The sequence below is a fragment of the Centropristis striata genome, chromosome 8, assembly GCF_030273125.1.
Source record: "Centropristis striata isolate RG_2023a ecotype Rhode Island chromosome 8, C.striata_1.0, whole genome shotgun sequence".
NCBI lineage: Eukaryota > Metazoa > Chordata > Actinopteri > Perciformes > Serranidae > Centropristis > Centropristis striata.
In genome coordinates this window covers 34309068-34329924 of record NC_081524.1, presented here as the reverse complement: position 1 = coordinate 34329924, position 20857 = coordinate 34309068, and the positions used below count along the sequence as shown (strand labels likewise).

Below are 20857 nucleotides of genomic sequence, written 5' to 3'. Positions count from 1 at the left end.
CACACCCACCAAGTCCTTATTTGGACATGTGGAATATCGGGCTCCAAACTCAACAATGGTGAGCCTCATCACATACACAGTAGTAGCCATTGAGATGTTTGACTACTGTATGCATGCAGCTCTGCCAAGTTTTACATTCGTAATATTTTACATCAACCATTCACTTTCTCACACTTCCATTTTGTCTCTCTTTTTCAGTCTGGATCTCGTCTGTCCGCTCGTCCCAACAGCTCAGAGACGCCCAGTGCTGCTGAACTGGTCAGTGCCATCGAGGAGCTGGTGAAGAGCAAGATGGTGAGATAAAAATCATAAACAAAACTCACAAGTACATGCAAATGTAGGACATTTGTACACAAAACAATTGTGATGGATTAATATACAAGCACATGCACACTTTTTTCCTAGTGTTGTTGACAGAGAATGGCATCATGGCCAACTAGTCATCCGTCAGAAATGTGACTCACTATGCCAGCTGTCCACTGCTCCAACAAATGGGCATACTCTCTGGCCAATATCCCCAACACACACATGCTTACTGGCTTACATACTGTATGGACACATACAATAGTAAATATAATGCAGTTAAATTAATCATACTGTCCAACTATGTGAAATCACATGCCATAAATACTCTTTAAGCCTCTGTTTTTTCAGGTCAGAGACAGTTTGTATTTCTACCTCTTTTGCCTCTGTCCTCTTTCCTCAGTCTCTGGAGGATCGTCCCAGTTCTCTGTCAGTAGAGCAGGGCGACAGTAGCTCTCCCTCCCTCAACCCCTCCGACAACTCCCTCCTCTCCTCCTCCTCACCCATCGACGAGCTGGATGAACGCAAGTCTGGCTTCCTCAAGAGGAGACAGTGAGTTTTAAGCCTGTGTTAATGTTTTGATAAACAAAAGCTGCTTGAGTTCAATCAGTTAATCGAGTTTGTCCTCATTTGTGTGCTTATATGGAACATTTCTGATGTTCATCCACAGCTGAGTGCATTACATTTGTATTACACGCTGACAATTTCTGCTTTGTGTCTCTCAGTTATGTGCTTCTGGAGCTGGTGGAGACCGAGAGAGACTATGTCAGAGATCTGGGATCAGTGGTGGAGGTAAAAACAAGATATTAAAGTAACATAAGCTTTCAGAGGTTGCTTTTTGTTTGGTGTTTTTGCTGTATGATTTACAAATGAGTGGACTTTCCTCCCCTCAGGGCTACATGAGCAGAATGAAAGAGGAGGGAGTTCCAGATGACATGAAAGGAAAAGACAAGATTGTCTTTGGAAACATCCATCAGATCTATGATTGGCACAAAGAGTATGCTGGCAGTCTTCGCCACTGTTTTTAAAGTTGTTTTATCTGTCCCTGCATGACAACATAAAATGAAAATACAGCCAGAACCATGTTCCTTGGCTGGTTAAATGATGTGTTTCTTTATCGATTTGTCCACAGTCTTTTCCTGGGAGAGCTTGAGAAGTGTTTGGAAGATCCTGACAGGCTGGCTCCTTTATTTGTCAAACAGGTGAGCAACCTATTCATGTTTGTTTTGCATTGCATTTTTAGTCAAAAGTGAATTATTTCCTACATTTTATTGAGTTAAAAAGTGAATACCAAATTAATATTTTCTTAACTGTTTTATTTTTCTAAAAGCTACCTTTGTTCTGATTGCAGGAACGGAGGCTACACATGTACATCGTGTACTGCCAGAACAAACCTAAGTCTGAGCACATTGTGTCAGAGTACATTGACACTTACTTTGAAGTAAGTTTATTTTTACATCTACCCAAACGTACAGACCGTTCTCTATGTTATGTTGTCCAGGTGAAAAGTATTTCATTATAGAGATAATAATGTTAACACCTTTCATCAGGACCTCAAGCAGCGATTGGGCCACAGATTACAGATCACTGACCTGCTAATCAAACCTGTCCAACGTATAATGAAGTACCAATTACTACTGAAGGTAAATCCACCACATGGTGTTCTTACTTTGCAAGGTACATTCAGGCTAAGTGAAAATACTCTTTACCATGTTGATTACCATAATCAACATTTTTCTATATATTTTACCTTTCACAGGATCTTCATAAAATTTCCAAGAAGGCTGGAGTGGATACGACAGAGCTGGAGGTAATGTGATGCACATGTTGCAGCTCAAACTTTCTTAAAGTGATGATGTACAAAAATCTATTGTTTATGCTAAGATTCACATTTCAATCCTTAATTTGTTTGTTTTGCTCTCATATTCTACTATAGAAAGCTGTAGAGGTGATGTGTGTGGTCCCCAAGCGGTGCAATGACATGATGAATGTTGGGCGCCTCCAAGGCTTCGATGTAAGACTAATTAGTATGCTAATTATCCTCCCAGAAATGTGTGCAAGTCAGTGTCCCTTTGTGTGTGTGTGGTTGGGCAACTGAACACAATTTAATAAAGTATTTCAGTGATTATTTAAACCCTGAATAAATCAATTTGTAATTCCACTTAGCTAACACTAGGTGTCAGTATGCACTTATTTTTGCAGATATGTGCTGTAGTTTGTGTGGAATGAGACATTGCTTTTGCATGAGTTTGTTTTGTCTCTTCCAGATTTAAGTTATAAAAGCTAGCAGAAAACTTAGAAGAGCATGCTTTCCCCCACAGTCCCTGATTTTCTTCTCTACTGTCCCTCTTTCTTCAGGGTAAAATTGTGGCTCAGGGCAGATTGCTCCTCCAAGACACCTTCATGGTGTCAGACCAGGATGGAGGACTTCTGTCCAGGATGAAGGAGAGGAGAGTCTTCCTGTTTGAACAGATTGTGATCTTCAGCGAGCCTATAGACAAAAAGAAGGGCTTCACTACTCCTGGCTACCTCTTCAAGAACAACATCAAGGTAAGTGCAACTCCATTAAATCAAACAAATCATTGGGTAGTTTTCCAGTTAAGTAATCATTGCCTTTAAACTTTTTCCCTGCTACTCTTTGTCTCTCTTCATACTTTTTCTATCTCCCTTCTTTCTTGTCTCATCACTTCAGGTGAGCTGGTTGGGTTTAGAAGAAAATGCAGAAGATCCCTGTAAGTTCACACTTACCTCCAGATCATCTAGCGGCAACCTGGAGAGGTATACTCTGCATTCAACGAGTCCTGGAGTCTGTCAAGTCTGGATCCACCAGGTCAGCCAGATACTGGAGAACCAGCGAAATTTCCTCAATGGTAAGAGAATGATGTATATGCTATTTGTCACAAACTTAGAGGCTTATACCTTAATAATGCTGGATTTCAAACTTATAGAACTATGAACTTTGAGTTTAAGTTTACTCAATTATAATAAACATAAACATGAGTGAAATCTTGCCCTTCATCCTCTCCCTTAGCTCTGACATCCCCCATAGAGTACCAGAGGAACCACGTGGGTGGTGGCGGTCCCGGTGGTCCACCCAGCAGTAGCAGCAGCAGTACTGGAGGCCTGCCAGGAGGCAGCAGCTCCAACAGTACCTCCAACATGGGAGGGGGAGGCGGTGGCGGCGGCTCTGGAGGATCAGGGAGCAGCTCCTCTTCTCTGTGCGGCCCTCGCTCCCGACCCTCCCGCATCCCTCAGCCATCCTCACGCCTCCCCCAGCCCGTCCACCACCACCATCCCCCGGGCCCTGAGGGGCCCGACAGATCAGCAGGTATGTGGTCACCCTGCCACCCTCAGTCCCCACAGTCCCTCCCCTCTAACCCCTACTCAGACACCACCACAAATGGAAAGGTGTTAGCCTCAGAGGTCCCTAAGATGAGGATGCTGGATAGTCCTCATGGAAGTAACAGTAATAACAGTAACCGACAATCAGACAGCATGGAGGGCAGTGTCAGACCGGGTCTGGTGGGCTATGAAGAAACCCAGAAACATCAAACAGCTGCTATACCACAAATGGCCGTGGCTCCTCTGAATTTGCCCCTAAAAAGCCCTCGAGTTGGGACAGTTTCTCCTCTGATTTCACCTCAGTCTCCTGGAGGTGGAGGAAAGGAAGCATTTGTCCCCTCCAGCCCTGCTCACAAAGGCAACCCTTTCTGGGCTATTGTCCCTGCTGTGCCTCCCTCTCCTGCCAGCCGGCCTGGTTCCTTCTCCTACCCCAGTGACAGTGGTGGTGGAGGGGACTCTTTGGGCAGAGGAAGCCATGGGACGCCTTCTCATCACCGCCACTCCACCCACAGTAAGGACATAGACCGCATGAGCACCTGCTCCTCCACCAGCGAGCAGTCCATACAGTCCACCCAGAGTAACGGGGTAAGATGCCAAGTCGAGGCTCAGGCTTTAGTGAGGCCTAGAGTTACTCACTAGTCACTAACCCTGCCCTCACTGACTGGCTGTCTGTCAGTCACCCTGCCGCTGGCTCTGAGAATGGCTTGTATATGTAACGACTACCACACTGAAGATTAACAGCTATCTGAGTGCACTAACTTCACTGACAGTGTGTGTGAGAGAGAATTTTCTGGCTCTCCCAGAACGTACTAACAGACTGGATCTGACTCCTAGAGCAACTGTTGTATCTGCTTTCTTAGACTTTCTGAGCGTCAGTATGTGCTTCTCTACTGCAGCTACTAGACACTAACAGTTACAGAATGATTAAAAAAACACCATTTCTCTTTGTTCTTTTTACTTCATACTTTCACGGGAAACTTCTCATGCAACAATAAATTATCTCTCTGGTCAACACTTTGTCACGGATGAGGAGCTCTTTCATATATCCTTCACATCCTTCCTCCTTTTTTGCTTGTAATAGCTAGCCTTAAGACTACACCAGTTGCCATTTGCTTCACTTCAACAGCTTTGTGTCTTTTCAGGCTGCTAGTGTCTTCTGCATTTCTTCTTGGAAAGTGTTTCTTCACTCTGTCCTTGGGACCAGTTCTGTATTTCAAGATCATGAGAAGATCATAACTTCTGCTTCACATTTCTTAGAACTTAACTTTTTTCTCACAATATTACTTGTCAGTCATCAATGTTGTAACCAAGGGCATTAACCATATATATTCAATATCTTTAAAAAAGCATTTTGCAATGCTTCCTGCATGCGTCAAGCATAACAGCAAGGTCATTTGTGCGTGTTACCTTCAATCAAATCCTGCATTTGATTGGTGTGAAGCTACTGATACACTTCTGTACTTCTCCTTTTGAAGAATTTATGTGCATGTGTGTGTTTTAATGTATGATTTTATATGGTTTGCATACATTTGCAATCTCACATTGTGTTTTGTATAAACAGTGAAGCTAGGTTGAGTCTAAAGTTTTACTATCTTCTTCTCCAACAGAGTGAAAGCAGTAGCAGCAGCAGTGTGTCCACCATGTTGGTGACCCAGGACTATGTGGCAGTGAAGGAGGATGAGATCAGTGTGGTGCAGGGTGAGGTCGTCCAAATGCTAGCCAGCAACCAGCAAAACATGTTCCTGGTGTACCGGGCATCCAATGAGCACTGCCCTGCCGCTGAGGGCTGGATCCCTGGCTATGTATTAGGACATACCTCCACCTCCATCACTCCTGAACTCCCTGAAGGAACCATCAAGTGAGAATATGAAACATTTCTCCTCTTCCTGAGAGAGAGAGAAAAAATATGATTATGCAAAAAAATAATAGAAACTGAAATTCCTCCCTTCTGGTTTTGTGTGTAGAAAATCATTATCATGGCACACAGCACTCCGTATACGCCGAAAGTCTGAAAAAAGAGACAAGGAGGGCAGGAAGTTGGAGAACGGCTACCGCAAGTCTCAGGACGGCCTGGCCAACAAAGTCTCTGTCAAGGTAGAGAATATTAAGACATTTTCAAACCCAATTAATTTGCTCTTTTCATTTTAGATTGTGTAAGAAATCTAATACTTTCCTTACCTTTTTCATTACAGCTCCTCAATCCTAACTTCATCCATGATGGTATGTACACATTGTTGCTTGTGACCAAAAATTATATACTGAGGTATACTGTATGTGTGTGGAAATGATAAAGGAAATGTTAAGAAACAATGAATGAATGAATGAATCCTTACAAATCTTTGAAACTCTGAAGCTTTTAACATGTGGAGAAATATTTTTAAGCTGGTTTTCGGATTCTCTTTCATCCCTCCTTCTGTACAGCTCCTCCAGAGTTCCTCATTCCCGTTAGCGATGTAGCATGTGAGGGTGGCGACAGTGTTACTCTGAGGTGTAAAGTGTGTGGTCGACCCCGGGCCAACGTCACGTGGCGAGGACCTGACAACAACACTCTGAGCAACAACGGACACTACAGCATCACTTACAGGTGACAGTATATATCTTGGCTTCATTTGAAGTGACTTAATTGAAGCATCATGTTCATGGGAGATGAAGCCTTAATTGTGAGAAATATAAAATGCTACTGTACGTAGCAAGGTGCATCTCGTCTAATGATTTTCTCTAATTTCTTCTCTTTCTCCACAGTGAGACAGGGGAGGCAGCTCTTCGTATCCTGGGAGTGTCTGTAGAGGACAGTGGTGTGTACACATGTGTTGCCACAAATGTAGCAGGCTCTGTCACCTCCTCCGCCAGCCTCAGAGTCTCAGGTGAGAGCCCTGTCATGGTATAAACACTTTTTAATTTGCCATTATCTACCCGAGTTTGTTCTGTTATGCTTAAATATTGGGTACATTGTGGTACTTAAACACCACATTAAAAACATACACCATAATTGAACTTTAATTTATGTCAAACTAACAAAAAAACAATAAAACTCCTACTTAAATCGGTGTGCTTTCTTTGAAAAGTATGTCCCTTTTTTGTGTGCTTAATCCATTTGGAACACAATGTGTGTTCTCAGGAACCACTGATGATGGAAGTGAAGTCCTCTGGAAAAGCAGCTTTGAGTCCCACTACACAGAGATCAGTGAACTAGGAAGGTAAGAATGTACCAAAAAACCATCCTTTTTATTTGAGCTCTTCCGGTGTGACTGTTATGTGGTGTTTCTCCTCAACCACATCAAAGTTAATAAATTCTCAGTATTACTAACATTGTTACCAGTAGCATTAATCGTAGTAGTTAGGTAGTAATAAAGAAGAACTGTCGGTATATAGATGAGGAGAACTTGACATTTTTCTGCTAAATAACTACTATGTTATGATATAGACCTGAAATGTTTAAGGATGTGAGCTGTGATTCTGGAGGAAGATTTGAACTCAACACCCAAACACATATACCTTTCTCTTTATATATCCACAGCCTTTCCCCTGTCCCGGCTGGAATAGTGTTCTGTTGCTCCGTCCAAACCACTTTGTTTGTTTAATATTTAAAGAGCCAGGGCTGCGAGCACCACATTTTTTTTTTCAGCACAAACACATGGCATACCATGAGGAAATACTGACAAAAAGTGTATTGGATTAGAATCGCTGACATCCCAAGCTGATTTCAGCAGTCCAACAGACAGTAAATGCAAGGGAGAAAATTAAAGACTTTGTTTGCGACAATTTGTAAAAGCAAATTTACAAATTACAAAGTAAAGCTATTACTAAATGATGTTAAAGTGTTACTCATACATTCTGCTAACCGGGTTTCTGCTCCCCAGGGGCCGGTTCTCAGTGACTAAGCGGTGTGACCAGAGAGGGAGTAAGCGGACGATTGCAGCAAAACACATCAACAAGAAGCTGCAGCGTCGTGAGCAGGTGCTGCAGGAGGTCAGACTCCTACAGACTGTGGACCATCCCAATCTGGTGAGGCTGCTGGACACGTATGAGACGGCCAACAGCTACGTACTTGTACAAGAGATGTAAGTACAGTCGTGTTGACTCCACACTGTGTGACAAATATAAACTGTGAAGATTAAGTCGCTAATGCAGGAAATGCATTGTGTGTTTGTGTTTTCAGGGCAGACCAGGGACGGTTCCTGGACTATATTGTGAGCTGGGGAAACCTGACGGAGGAGAAGGTGGCTCTCTACCTCAGAGATATTCTTGAAGCTCTCCACTACCTGCACAGCTGGAGGATAGCACACCTTGATCTCAAAGTAAATATATTATGACATCAGTGTAGAGCTATAAGTAGATTAATAGATAGGTCAATCAGCAGAAAATGAATTAGCAGCTCTTTTGATAATCAATTATGTATCAGTTTATTTAAAGGACCAGTGTAGGGGATTTAGGGAGCTCTATTGTAAGTAATGAAATACAATATTCATAAATACATTATGTTTATATTCATGTATAATCACCTGAATCATGTTTCTACAGTAGCCCAGAATGGACAAACCAAGCACTGATTCTAGAGAGGGCCTTTTGCTTTTTTATGCTACCTGAAAGATGTGGCTAAATCCTGCATGCTAATCCTTTAATTTAATGTTAAAATGTTTTGTTAAATGTTTAAAAAAGACATTCCTCTGGCGTCAAGTAAAAATCTTCTGTTTCTCTTTATCTAACGTGAGACTAAAAATTAATATCTTTCGGTTTTGGATTGGTCATCATTGCATTGTATTTTTGGTGCAAATATAAAAATATCAACAAACCACTTAAAACCACATAAGCTAAGTGTCAGTTTGGCCCAGTGGATTTGCTGGTGTAATAAGTAAACAATGATCTCAGAGTCTAGCGTTCATGTCTAAACTTGCTTTCTCCTGCTCCTGCAGCCAGAGAATATTGTGGTGGAGCATGCTTCTTCCCAGCCAGTGATCAAGCTGACAGACTTTGGTGATGCCATTCAGCTGAACCCTCCCTCCTTCTACATCCATCCTCTCCTGGGGAGCCCAGAGTTCTCTGCTCCTGAGCTGATCCTGGGTCAGCCTGCCTCACTGATGTCTGACCTCTGGAGCTTAGGTCTGTAACCAAACACGAGTAGTTTGCATGTCACAAGTTGCTTATTTAGAAATATATAGTTATGTAATATATAGTGCATCCCACAATTTCTTATTTATTGATGTATCTTCTGACTGGATGATTTACAGGAGTGGTGACCTACGTCATACTGAGTGGCGCCTCTCCCTTCCTGGATGAGAGTCTGGAGGAGACGTGTCTGAACATCTGTCGCCTGGACTTCAGCTTCCCAGAGGACTACTTCCAGGGTGTGAGCCCAGCTGCCAGGGACTTTGTCTGCGTTCTGCTCCAGAGCGAGCCGGAGCAACGGCCCTCTGCAGCGTCCTGCCTGCAGGAGCCCTGGCTCCAGCCTCGAGGTGTGATAAACAGAGACACTGGCCATGCCACCTTAAATCATACACAGCCGCCAGCCCTGCCACTATCTCAGAATCATCACCTGGACACCTCCAGACTCATATCTTTCATCGAGAGGCGGAAACACCAAAACGATGTCCGGCCTATCGGCACCATTAAGGCCTTTCTTCACAGCCGCCTGCTTAACCACGTCTAATAAACAGGTCGCTCAGTAGATGCACTGTAGACGCCTGTATTTGCATTGCTGTGGTATAGATGGACTTCCTGCCTGTCTAGCAAACTATGAAGGATGGGAAACAAGTTAACTTTGTTCAGTTGAGCTGTTACTAAGAGGAGCACCAGCAACATTTCCACAATGATCACCTTTTCCCTCACTAAACTACAAAAGTCCTGCTGCTGCTGACTGACCGACCTCTGCTGATAAACCCTTTGACTCTCCCCCGCTCCCCTCCCGAACCTTGGCATATTGTCATTATGCCTGCACAACAAACGAAACTGTTGGAATCAGTTTGAGATTTCAAACCGTGACTTAGCAGGGAGAGAAAACCAAGCTTTCTCAACAAGCTTTCTCAACAAGCTTGAGCAAGTGTTGCGTTTGGGACAGTGTTGAACGGAGAAAATAGAATACTGTATAATAAGAGTTATTCAGGCTGCTTTCGGTTGAACACAAGAAAATGTTTTTTTTGTAACGAGAGATTACTTTTTGTAAATGATACCATGTACAGTGAGGAAACAGAGAACTGTCTTTATTCATACCTTTTGGAAAACAAAGGTGAGTTAGTGAGTTAGAAAGAAAACAAGAGAAGTGAGACGTGTGAACAAAGTGGCACCCATCAGCAGGGTCCACTTCTTCGAAACAAGATGAAGACCAAAACCAAGTTTTCCAGAAACACATTATAGTTACCTTCAGTGCAATAGTTTGCTTATCTTTATGCCCCCGTTCAGTTTGAAAGGTGATATAATTTCAATTTGTGACACTTAGAGAAACTAAATTAACTTGAACAAGCATTAAAGCTATTCGGCAAAGCTTCTCAGATTTTTACCTGCATCCGCCTTACTTGTAAATAACGTATTCCTGCCTTTCACTCTCATTTTGAAGAATTTGTCTCAAATGAACAAAAGCTATTTCATTTGCCGAGTATTAGAGAGTCCATGCAGTTGGTGAGATGAGTCGCTTCCTGCGGACCCACAACAGCTGGATTTTCACTATGAACAAACCGCTACTAGAAATGCACCCGTATTTTGCATCAATTCCCATGTGCAATGTTGCAGCTTTAACATTTATGCAACTATTTATGAAGACTTTGTGTTGTAGCCGTATTCTTAAAAAGGCATGTACGTACCTGGTACTGCGATAGATGTCTGTATTGTGTTAACTCTTATGTATTAAGTTCAGTATTAATATCTGCAAAACCTCCAGACAAGAGGCGGGTTTTTGGAAATAATGTATAAAAATGTGTATCTATAAAATATAGGCACTTATGCTTTCATTTTGTCATTGTTCTGTTTTTATTTTCTGTAACAATACCAAAGTTGACTATGCTTTCTTTTCCTGCTAAAATGTGTTTTGTTTTTTTTAATTACTATTATTATTTCTCATGTTAAGTTATAAGAGATCACGCTGAACCAGGACATATGAGTGTTTACATAGGTTCAGTCTGGCTTTATTTATTCTTATTGTAATAGGAAATTGTTTGGTGGTTTATTGCTGAAAAAAAACTAATATTTCACTTGTCTTTTTTCAAGCTGTGCACAAAGTGGTTTGCTGTGTGAATTTGTTTGGCTTCTGTAGGTAGATACTGGTGTATGTCGCTAGATTTTTTTAGCATCTCAGTTTGACGTCATAAGACAGACTTGGTTGACATTTTTACCAAGCAATAGGTCTAAAAAAAATAATGTCTCATTGTGGCCCGTTCACCACAGATTTGAAATGATTGGAGAATGAATTCAACTGAAATCTTGTACCACCAATAGCTCAAATGTATCCCTTTTATGAATATCATTCAGCCTTACAGGTATTTTCCAGTTATTTTCATTTGAATGAGTTAATGTCTTTAGGTTTTGAAGTTGTTGAAAACTTTTTTTAAGTGCCAGTTGATGGAGTCAACCTAGAGAGGTGGGTGGAACTAAAAACATGCATTGTTTCTTATTTTATTTAAGAGTTACTGTCTGATTTAATGTTAAAGAAGTCAATAACATGTTGAGTTCAACGACTCCTGTTGATCTGTACAGTCTCTCATTTTGTGTTGTTTTAATTTATTGGTGTGGATCTAGGTTTCCCAAAATCATGCTGTTAATCAGTTTATCAAATTCTCTTAAAGCCTATTCATGGAAGAATATGATCGAAGAAATAAAATGCCTTTGGGAAACCCAGCCTATACATGATGTAAAGATGTACAGAGAGGGTCAGGCAGTTTGCCCACACCCAGGATGTAAACCTCATAACTATGTCATATTTTAAATACACATAGAACAAGACTGCAGCAATGTCATTTTGAATGTCTTATTATGACTTATTTTTACTTTTGCATGTATATTTCTCTGTACAGAAGATTGTGTTTACATGTTACTAAGTGTTGTAAATATTTTATTTTGTCCTCTGTTATTTTGCCATTAAACGTACAAGGAACAACTAGTTTATTCTGAAACTTTGTGAGCACGTACAGTATGCCCACATACACCCACGCATTAGAATGTAGTTTGTCTTGAAACTACCATTATTCATTCATTATTTCCCATCAGCTTTGAGGGTTGGACGACGAGGCGATGCTGTATTCCCGACATGAGTAGAAGGAAGGGGAAAACCCCACACAGATGAAAAGCTAATGGAAATGAATGAAAACAGTAAAAATGAACACTTCCCATACTGTGAGATAAAGGCTCATTTTACGCTGTGAGAAAAGCATTGCATTGGCTTCAACTGTGGTTTAATCTTCTTTTCTTACTGAGTAAACGTGAGTGCAGATTTTATAAGCAGACCAATAAGGGGAACTCCTGTGTTTCAAACAATAAAAATGAAAGATAAGATAAATCCATGATGCGTACAGTAATACAAAGCAGATGTATTTACTCTGATCTGTGCCTGCGATAACCCATACAAAAAACCAGAAAGAGGATGTTACTGATCTTATCTGTCCTCTGCAGATGCTGCTACTGTGCATGAATCAGTAGACCATACAATTCCCCCACCTCCTTAACCCACTTCTAAGGGCAGATTGTCGTGTTTGCATAAATCAAAAGACAGAAGAGTTACCAGAAAGACTGGATGCACATGTGATTATTTTTATCCTTGTGCAGTAAATGTGCTTTTTGAAGGAACCATAGAAAATTTATTAGTAGGATGTCATTTGTTGAGCATTTGCAGCCTTGGAAATTCAGCATTTTAAAATATTTATACTAACTCACAATTAACAGTTGATCTGCCAGTTCACTAGTTCACCTGCACTAGAGGTGTCTCTGCACACAAGCATGCAGAACAATTTGTTTATACACAATGTGTGAAGGAAAATCTCTTTATCTGGTGTAAAATCTGTGTCGTTATTCTCGGCAACAGCAGCAGAAAATATTTTGCATGAAACCACAGAGGACACTTGTTTGTCTCAGGAGGGTGCTCTAAATGTCATGCAAGAGCTGTTAACTGAAAAGGTGTTATATCCTGGCACATTGGGTACTATGTTATTGTTTAGAATGAAATTAATTTATATAGAAATTTAGACTATATTTCTGACCACTGCATCCAGTATCCAGATAATATCTCCCCCCTTTGTGACAGCCCACCTGCTGCAGCTTCTGACTGTCTTCCCGTCTCAGTCACACATTAAATTAGGAAATCACTCAGACCGAAATCCGTGTCTGACACAAACCCTGTGTAAAGTGAAACCCTATTAAAGGTTGAACCACCAAGATATCAAGTCATCTAGGTCTATGTCTATGAGTAAAAATGATTTTCTCAGTACTCTGAAAAATACTTAGAAAGTCAATTTTGCTTCAGGGAAAATTATGTGAATGTCACCTACACACAAACACCTTCTACTGAGATGAGAAAATGTTCAGTACGGCCATGGTGCAACCAGCTCATCAAGGCCACTAGATGGCAGTAAAGAGTTGATTTAGTGGTTTAAGGATCACACACATGAAACAAGTGGTAGATCATGAAGTCGTGCTTGATTAAAGTCGCACTAGTGAGGTGCAAATAATAGAATAGTAGTGAGGACCGAGTTGCTCACATTATGGTAAACCACAGAAACCAACCAGTTTCCAATGGACACAGGATTACAGTTCACAGTAATAATACATCAGCAAACAGCACGCCCTTTTATATGGAAAGTACTTAACCCCTGTGCATACATTTGCACGCATACAGAAGTTGCTCTGGCCGTCCCAGTATATGCCATAATATTACAATATGTATTTTCTATGTTGTTCCAAAGGTCTTGGTATATTGATGTAATATATAAGAGGATTTTTTTTGTTTAAAAAATTCATATTATATATATATATATATATATATATATATATATACTCACACACACATATTATATATATATTAATACATTTAAATCGTTAATTAATTATCAATTAAGTCATGTTTATTAGATATATTTGACCAGAATAACTTGATACGCAGTGCTGAGCTGCATCTCAAAAATTAATTTCAGGTTCACAGGTTTCAGATGATGTCCACTACTATTATTGTTGTATTTATTGTTGAGCTGCTATCTCCCCCTAAACATCCACTGCCTGCAACCCCTTATTCTCTATAAAAGGGGGCCGTATTGTAGGAGGTTATCCAAAACCAGTCCTGGTCATAACGACCAAATCCTGTTAAATTACAGTTTGTTAATAATGGCACTGTTCTTTAAAACAATCCACAAAAACATGGAATTATTTTATATTTATTAAATGTATTCATTGCATCAAACACTGCAGTGCTACATCATACAATAGTAATAACTCTTGCATGTATTTGCCCCATGGGAGCTCATGTTGAACTTCTGTAATTTGAAATAGAAAAACGATAATCACGTATAATCACCAAAATTAAAAAAAAAAAAAAAAGAAGCCAAAAATGTCCCTGTTGAGGTACAAGAACTGAGTTGACACATCACTTTGCACTTGCATCCAATCTCTCAGCCTGTTTAAAGGCTTGAATATAAACTGAAACCACCCAGGGTAAGTCCCTCCACTCCTTCCAGATGAGTTTCAGAAGTGTTGACACTTTTCTTCTTCAGAGTTGAAATGAAGTAAGAAATCTTACTTTCTACTCTCTTACTGAGTACAGCTATAACGTTTTTGGTGACTTAACCAAAGCTTTCATTTTTCAGAACCAGAGATATTTTTGCAACTAGCATAAACTAACTCCATGTTATTCCTCTGAGAGTTTCATGATCAGAAATGCATTGTGGATTCTGCAGTTTACTAAACAATTATCCTGAGATATCCCAGTTTTAAACTTGTGTTAAAAAAAAATCTCTTGTTATTTTGTTCAGTTTTGTGTTTTTTTGGGCTTGTTTTCAGGATGTGTTCTCTTCCCTCTTCCTCTAATGAGGAATGTGGTGGGAAGTAATTTTTTATCCTAAGCATTTCCTCATACATGAGCCCACAGTCACGAGAAGTGGGTATCCTGTGGCTGCAGTAGCATCAGTTCCTAAGCATCACAAAAACAAATATTGTAGATAATAAAGTTTCAAAAATATAAAACTCAAAGAGAGATACACACAAAAACACAATAAGAATAGTGAAAAGAAAGAAATAAAATATTCATGGTATTTTAATAATAAAATTTTATTTGAAATAATGTGACACTTAAATATTGAACATTACATCAACATTACAACAATATCTGCTTGTATAAGTCTGCATATATTAGCATGGTTACTGTAATAAAAACAACTACAAATAGTAAAGTAAATGACAGTATACTGTATAAACATTTAAAAAAAATACATCACCCTATTATTATTATTATTATTATTATCAATTGTTTTACAATATATGTACATATAATCAAACAGAAACAGCACATTATGAATAATAATAAATCAGTAAAAATGCTACATTACTGGAAATGTCATGTGATATAATTCAACAAATGCCCCAACCTGGAAAACATGGGTTTCTTTACTGACTGCACGAGCAGTTAGGAGCCACTTTGTTACCCCACTAATTGTAAATGTCAAAGTCACTATGAATGAAGGTTTTTCTGCATGTCTTGGCTCTAAACTGACTTAGTTTTTTTTTAAAAGAATATCTAGTTGGCATTGTATTTTTTCATTGTGATGGTAGAGCTACAGTGAGGAAGTGCAGGGAGAGAGAGGGGGGTGACAAAGGTTTCAAAGTGCTTTGTTGTTGTGCTTGCTGATGTCATTTTGATGTCATCAGGGTATATCAGTTTTGGACTCAAGACTGCATAAGGATAGAGTTTACTGAACTTAAACTGTGATGCATCTGCATGACAGAACGTAATGATTTAATGATGACCTTGTTGTTGTGAAATTCTGATTAATAATCAAAAAATTGACTGCAAAATGATTTTTCATGCACAGAGACTGCACAGGTTAAACAAACAGCTCGGTTACATACTTCCTTTTTCTTTCATCCTGTGGTTTTCTGTAGGTTGAGGTTAGGTGCAAATCTGCTGTTACATTTGCTAAGAAACTTGCATTCAGGTTTCCAGCTGCAGCGGGGACCTGCGGGGACCTGCGTGCACTGCTGAACTGTGCAACAGTTTGACACGCAGACTCGATGCACTGATAAAAGGGTTGTGCTCAAGCACAAATTATTTAATATTTGTTCTACTTGTCTTCCTGCCGTGTGATTGAACAAGGGCAGTATCTACATTTGGCTCTGGCTCGTGTCAATGTGTCAATCTGATAGGCAGATGATGATTAAATTAGGTTAAACAGGCTCATGATGCAGTTGTCTGACCTCAAACTGCAGGTGCAGAGGCAATCTGTTTCAACCTCAATTCAGTAAAAAAATTCTCATGTATCCAAAACCATATGTACAAAAACTTTATACATTCTCATGCATTCAGTAGAACTTTAAACGTATTGAGATGTGTGAATACACTCCAATATAATAATGTGTTTGCATGCATGCAACTCCATTACAACATAATTCTTAAATCTCCCTGGCTAATTTGTTCCAAAACTAAAAAAAAACAAGATTTGACCCTAAATCATATTGTAACCTAAATACGAAAAGAGCAGATTAGCTTTTTTTGTGTGTCCTGGAGATGACCACATGGACAGAAACGAACAAGAATACACTTCACACAGCAGTGCTCCTCTCATCCAGACTGGAGGTCTGTGAGTAGACTGATCCATTGAGTCTGTCCTGAGGTATGCAGACTTTGACCATCCGACAGAGCCGGCAGGGCGTCCTGTTGATCAACCTCACCAGGTGCCTCCTGAACTTCTCCCCAACAAACACATACAGGATGGGGTTGAGCCAGCTGTGAGAGTAGGCGACCACCTCGGTCACTTGTAAAGCCAATGTGATGGCTTTGCTGCTTTCGCATTGTGTATAGACCCCCATTAGCTCCAGCGCTTTGAAGGAGGACGCGATGTTGTAGGGGACCCAGCAGCAGAAGAAAACAGCCACCACTATGAGAACTAAACGGATGGCTTGTTTCTTGGATGACTGGCTGTTCAGCAGCCTCCACACAATCTGTGAGTAGCAGAAGCCCATGATGACTATCGGGACAAATAAACCCAAAAAGTTCATTTTGAAAATGGTGAAGATCCTCCAGAAGTGAGATGCAGTGGTACCATCAATAGAATAGTCAGGGAAGCAGAAATGAGACCCATTAGCACCTGTCTGCTGTTTGAGAAAGATCAGGTCAGGGAAAGAAGCCAAAAATCCAGCCATCCAAGTCACAGCAGCTGCGATCATTCCAAAGGACCTCGTCCGTACTCTCATGGCGTAAATGGCTTGTACTATAGCCAAGTAGCGGTCGATGCTCATTAGACAGATGAAAAAGATCCCACAGTAAAAAACAATGTGATAAATACCCAGGACCACTTTGCACATGACATCCCCAAACAGCCACTGGTCCCGGGCCTGGTGAGCGAGGAAGGGAAGAGTAGACACTAAGAGAAGGTCAGAGACAGCCAAGTTGAGCAGGCACACGTCGGTCATGCTGCGGAGCCGCACACCATAAGCGATCACCCAGATGACCAGAGAGTTACCCAGAAGGCCCAGGAGGAAGAAAATGACGTAGAGGGCTGGAAGAAAATGAGCTGCATGACGTCCATACACACATTTCCCAAAGTCATAGTCGGGGTACTCATAGTAATAGTAGGGGTATGCTTGGCTAGTGGTGTTTACAGTGAAGGTTGCTGGAGTAGAGCTGAGAAAGAAAGAAACAAAACCAGTCAGGAATGATTGATGAGGTTCCCATTATTTCAGGTATGTTTAATAGATCTACAACAATCCTGTTTTAAAATCTGTTCTACTAAACACTAGGGTTCTTGTATTCATGTCGGGGTCATGGTTCGGTTCACACGGCCACACGTAGAATCAGTGTCGGTTCTAGATCAATTTTACTGTGGGGGCCAAGGAGGGGCCAGTGTTTAATCAGAGGGTCATTGGCACATGAAAAAATGACAAATATGATATTTAAGCATTCAAAATCTTTGAATGTCTTGAAAAAGACACAAAATGACCAAAAAAGACACAAAATGAAAAGACAGAATAACCAAAAAACAACCCACAGAAGACATAAAAATGACAAAAAAAAGTCACAAAATTACCAAAAAAAGACACAAAATAACTAAAACAGACACATAAATGACAAAAAAGACACAAAATGACAAAAAAGGATACAAAATTATTAAAAAAGACACAACAAACAGACACAAAATTACCAACAAAAGACACACAAATGACCAAAAAAGACACAAAATTACTTACAAAGACACGTAAAGACATGAAAAGGATAAAAAAAATTGACAAAATCACCCTTTAAGACTCCATAGAGTTAAACTATTATACAATGTAACATTCTGGGTTCGTTTTGTGTACAATGAGATATTGTTTGAACAAAAAAAAGGTTAGAATTGTTCTATTGTTCATTGTTATAAATTGATCATTTTATTATTAATTTGACACAGGGGCCACAGCAGGGGCCAAAGGCTTCTTCACAGGGGCAGTGGCCTCTTGAGGCCCCTGTGTAGAACCGCCACTGCGTAGAATGATGAAGCACGGATTCAGGTAATACCGCACCAAAGTACACAAACACTAGTTCTGCTTGATAATGTTTTTGCTGTGCGCTATATGTGCAATATGAACTAAGATGAGAACAACAGGCTGATTGGCGTGTGAGTCAGTCACATTATGAGCCGTCTGAGGGTTCCCGACCAGCTACAACAGCAGCGGAGAGAAAGGGTTTAAGAGAAGGACGGTGTGTCAGTGCTTCACTGTTGGGGATGTGAACCAAAGTTTTGTTAAATTTTGGTATTTTCAGTTTCAAAGTGTTTTTCTATTCCTTTCTTTTCAGTTTGCCTGTTGCCTTTTGGTAAACAGTTTGTTCAGTGTTTATATAGTGAAATACAGTAATTGAAATTTTCCTTGTTTTTTTAAATGTCAAATAAATAAGAAATAAATAAGTCTCCATTGGGAAATGTTTCCAGCAAGAAGATTGTGTGTCTTTGAAACTTGAAATTTTTGTTCACCGCTCTTAAATCCCCTGAACTGGTGTATGAACCGACCGGGACTTATCTGTACACCCCTCCTAAAAACTTTCGTTCCTCCGTGAGGAGGACAATGAAAAATGAAACCTTTTCACTTAGATAAACATTGTCAAACAAGACCAATGTGTTTGTGTTCTTGCAGCCCAATACAGGAATGTATGTCAGCTGCACAGATGATAGGGCAAAAAAAACCTGTTAGAAATTAAATATTGGATTGAAACCGGATATCTCAGCTGGGAGCTAATAAAAAATCCCACAAAGCACAGACTGACAAAGACACATCACAAACTTCATAAACGGGATCTGAGCAACATAAAGAACAACATATGGTGGTATGTGTGTGCGATGTCGGTTCAATCTTACCCTGTGAATTCTTCTACAGATGTAATCTCACTTGTTCCACTGAAAACAACAACAGCAGGGATAGTTGCAGCCATGGTCAGCTTCCTGGAAAACTTGACCTAGTTTCTGAGGAAAAAATTTGACACACACACCCTGGGTGAGTCAAATGTTTTTGTTTCTACAACTTTTCCACATGTTGTTATGGTATAAGCCCACTTTAAATCACCAGGTCTGTTTCTTGTCAGATTTACAAATTTTAAGCTTTTTTTGCCCAACCAAAAACAGGCCACACAGACATTTGAGCTCAGATACAAGATAGTGCAGCTCACGAAGGGGTAGTTTTACTGTGTATCTTTTAGCAGTGCATGGTTGTATATAAGTGTATATGGTGTCTGGAGAGTCAGAACATTGTGCACAGCAGCCACAGCGGAAAAAACTTTCAGGTTGATTTAGCAACCTGTAGACAGTGTCGGTGGTTTCAGTCTGTCTCCTACATTCTGAGAAAGTGTAAAAGTGATCAAATGACAGACTGATAATGAGTGAAATTATTCAAAGGTAGTTTGAGGACATGTTGCCCTGACTTCACCTGCTTAATGTGATTCAGTAGAGAGTCTTTCTTTTTTTTTTAGAATTCTTATTAAATGGATCTCTGATTGGCTAAGCAAATAAATATTAGAAATGCAGTATGGTAATTCCACTGCTCTAATTATTATTATTATTATTATTTATTTATTTATTTTAGCTGTAGTTTGATGATTAATTGTAGTACAGTACTGCTGTCTCTGCACAGTTTCAGGCTATTTTGTGAGATTGCCATTACCTTATGCAGTGTGATGAGATTACATTTTCTCTCCAATGGACTCATAGTAAGACAAACTAAGGTCAGTGAATTGCCCCTAGACTATAAGTGATATCAATCCAAAAACGTACAGCAAGTACAGCAAACAAACAAAAAGCAAAGAAATAAAAAGTAAGTAAATAAAGTATGTAGCACCCAATCAGCTTAAATCAAACAACAGAATTGTTTATTTAACCTCAGAACCACAACTCAACTTGTTTTAATAGCTGGACTAAAAAAGACCCCTTATCTAGATTGAGTCAAAACTAAGTCTAGAGGCCAATGTTGGTCATTTAATTTTACTATATGTCACATCGAATACGTACATGGAAAAAAAATTCTTTACTTGCCAGTGCTGTGAAAACAGCTGATAGTGAGTCACAAGATGAAGAGGTGGATGGCCAGATCAAAGTGATAAGCAGATGTTTCCGAACTCAATAAGCACAACGCACAATAAATGACAAAACAATTTCACACCCTCTATTTTGTGGCGTGCAAACACTTTTAAAAATACTCCCCTACCCCTACCCCTACCCTCTAACCTAACCAACTTTAGGTGGGCCTGTGACTGAGGGTTTTGCTGCTTCCTGCAAAAGCTTTCGAAACGTTTATGTTACCGATAACCACATATGCAAGCTTTAAAAAGATGCAATGCGACTCGGTCCAGACCTGCAGGCTGGAGGCTTGCAGAGATCTGCATGCATGTTGTGTTTATATGTTTGACAGGTAGCAGTAAAGTTTTGACAGTGTACAGGAAGCAAATTACTTTCTCTGTGTAGGGGGCAAGTTTTGACTAATATCTATCCCTGCCTATGGCATTTTAATGTATCATTTTGATTCAGTCAGTAGCTAAAATAGTAGTCCTAGATGACAAAACACTGGCTTG

The 20857-nt window shown here is 40.0% G+C and overlaps 2 protein-coding genes across 3 annotated transcripts in view; one reads left to right on the top strand and one right to left on the bottom strand.

The window, feature by feature from the left end:
* Positions 1-11370, top strand: part of triob (trio Rho guanine nucleotide exchange factor b) — a 117365-nt gene extending 105995 nt beyond the window's left edge. The window contains exons 40-61 of one of the 2 annotated variants that reach the window (XM_059338642.1): positions 199-294; positions 707-855; positions 1029-1095; positions 1197-1300; positions 1436-1505; positions 1655-1744; positions 1854-1946; positions 2063-2113; positions 2240-2317; positions 2662-2853; positions 2996-3173; positions 3335-4230; positions 5253-5503; positions 5610-5739; positions 5838-5865; positions 6067-6229; positions 6388-6509; positions 6764-6842; positions 7506-7706; positions 7805-7943; positions 8559-8745; positions 8874-11370. In XM_059338642.1, coding sequence (XP_059194625.1) covers positions 199-294; positions 707-855; positions 1029-1095; positions 1197-1300; positions 1436-1505; positions 1655-1744; positions 1854-1946; positions 2063-2113; positions 2240-2317; positions 2662-2853; positions 2996-3173; positions 3335-4230; positions 5253-5503; positions 5610-5739; positions 5838-5865; positions 6067-6229; positions 6388-6509; positions 6764-6842; positions 7506-7706; positions 7805-7943; positions 8559-8745; positions 8874-9292 — 3783 coding nt within the window. In that variant the 3' untranslated portion in view covers positions 9293-11370. Of the gene's footprint in view, positions 1-198; positions 295-706; positions 856-1028; positions 1096-1196; positions 1301-1435; positions 1506-1654; positions 1745-1853; positions 1947-2062; positions 2114-2239; positions 2318-2661; positions 2854-2995; positions 3174-3334; positions 4231-5252; positions 5504-5609; positions 5740-5837; positions 5866-6066; positions 6230-6387; positions 6510-6763; positions 6843-7505; positions 7707-7804; positions 7944-8558; positions 8746-8873 lie in introns of those variants that run through there. The other variant, XM_059338643.1, reaches the window with a different exon arrangement.
* Positions 11371-15062: 3692 nt separating this feature from the next.
* Positions 15063-19260, bottom strand: cabz01093075.1. Its single transcript, XM_059339550.1, has 2 exons — positions 19155-19260; positions 15063-17449 (listed from the first exon to the last, which is right to left on the bottom strand). Exons 1-2 carry the CDS (start codon positions 19226-19228, stop codon positions 16369-16371), a joined length of 1155 nt encoding a protein of 384 aa, XP_059195533.1. The 5' UTR covers positions 19229-19260; the 3' UTR covers positions 15063-16368.
* Between the last annotated feature and the right edge of the window lie 1597 nt (positions 19261-20857).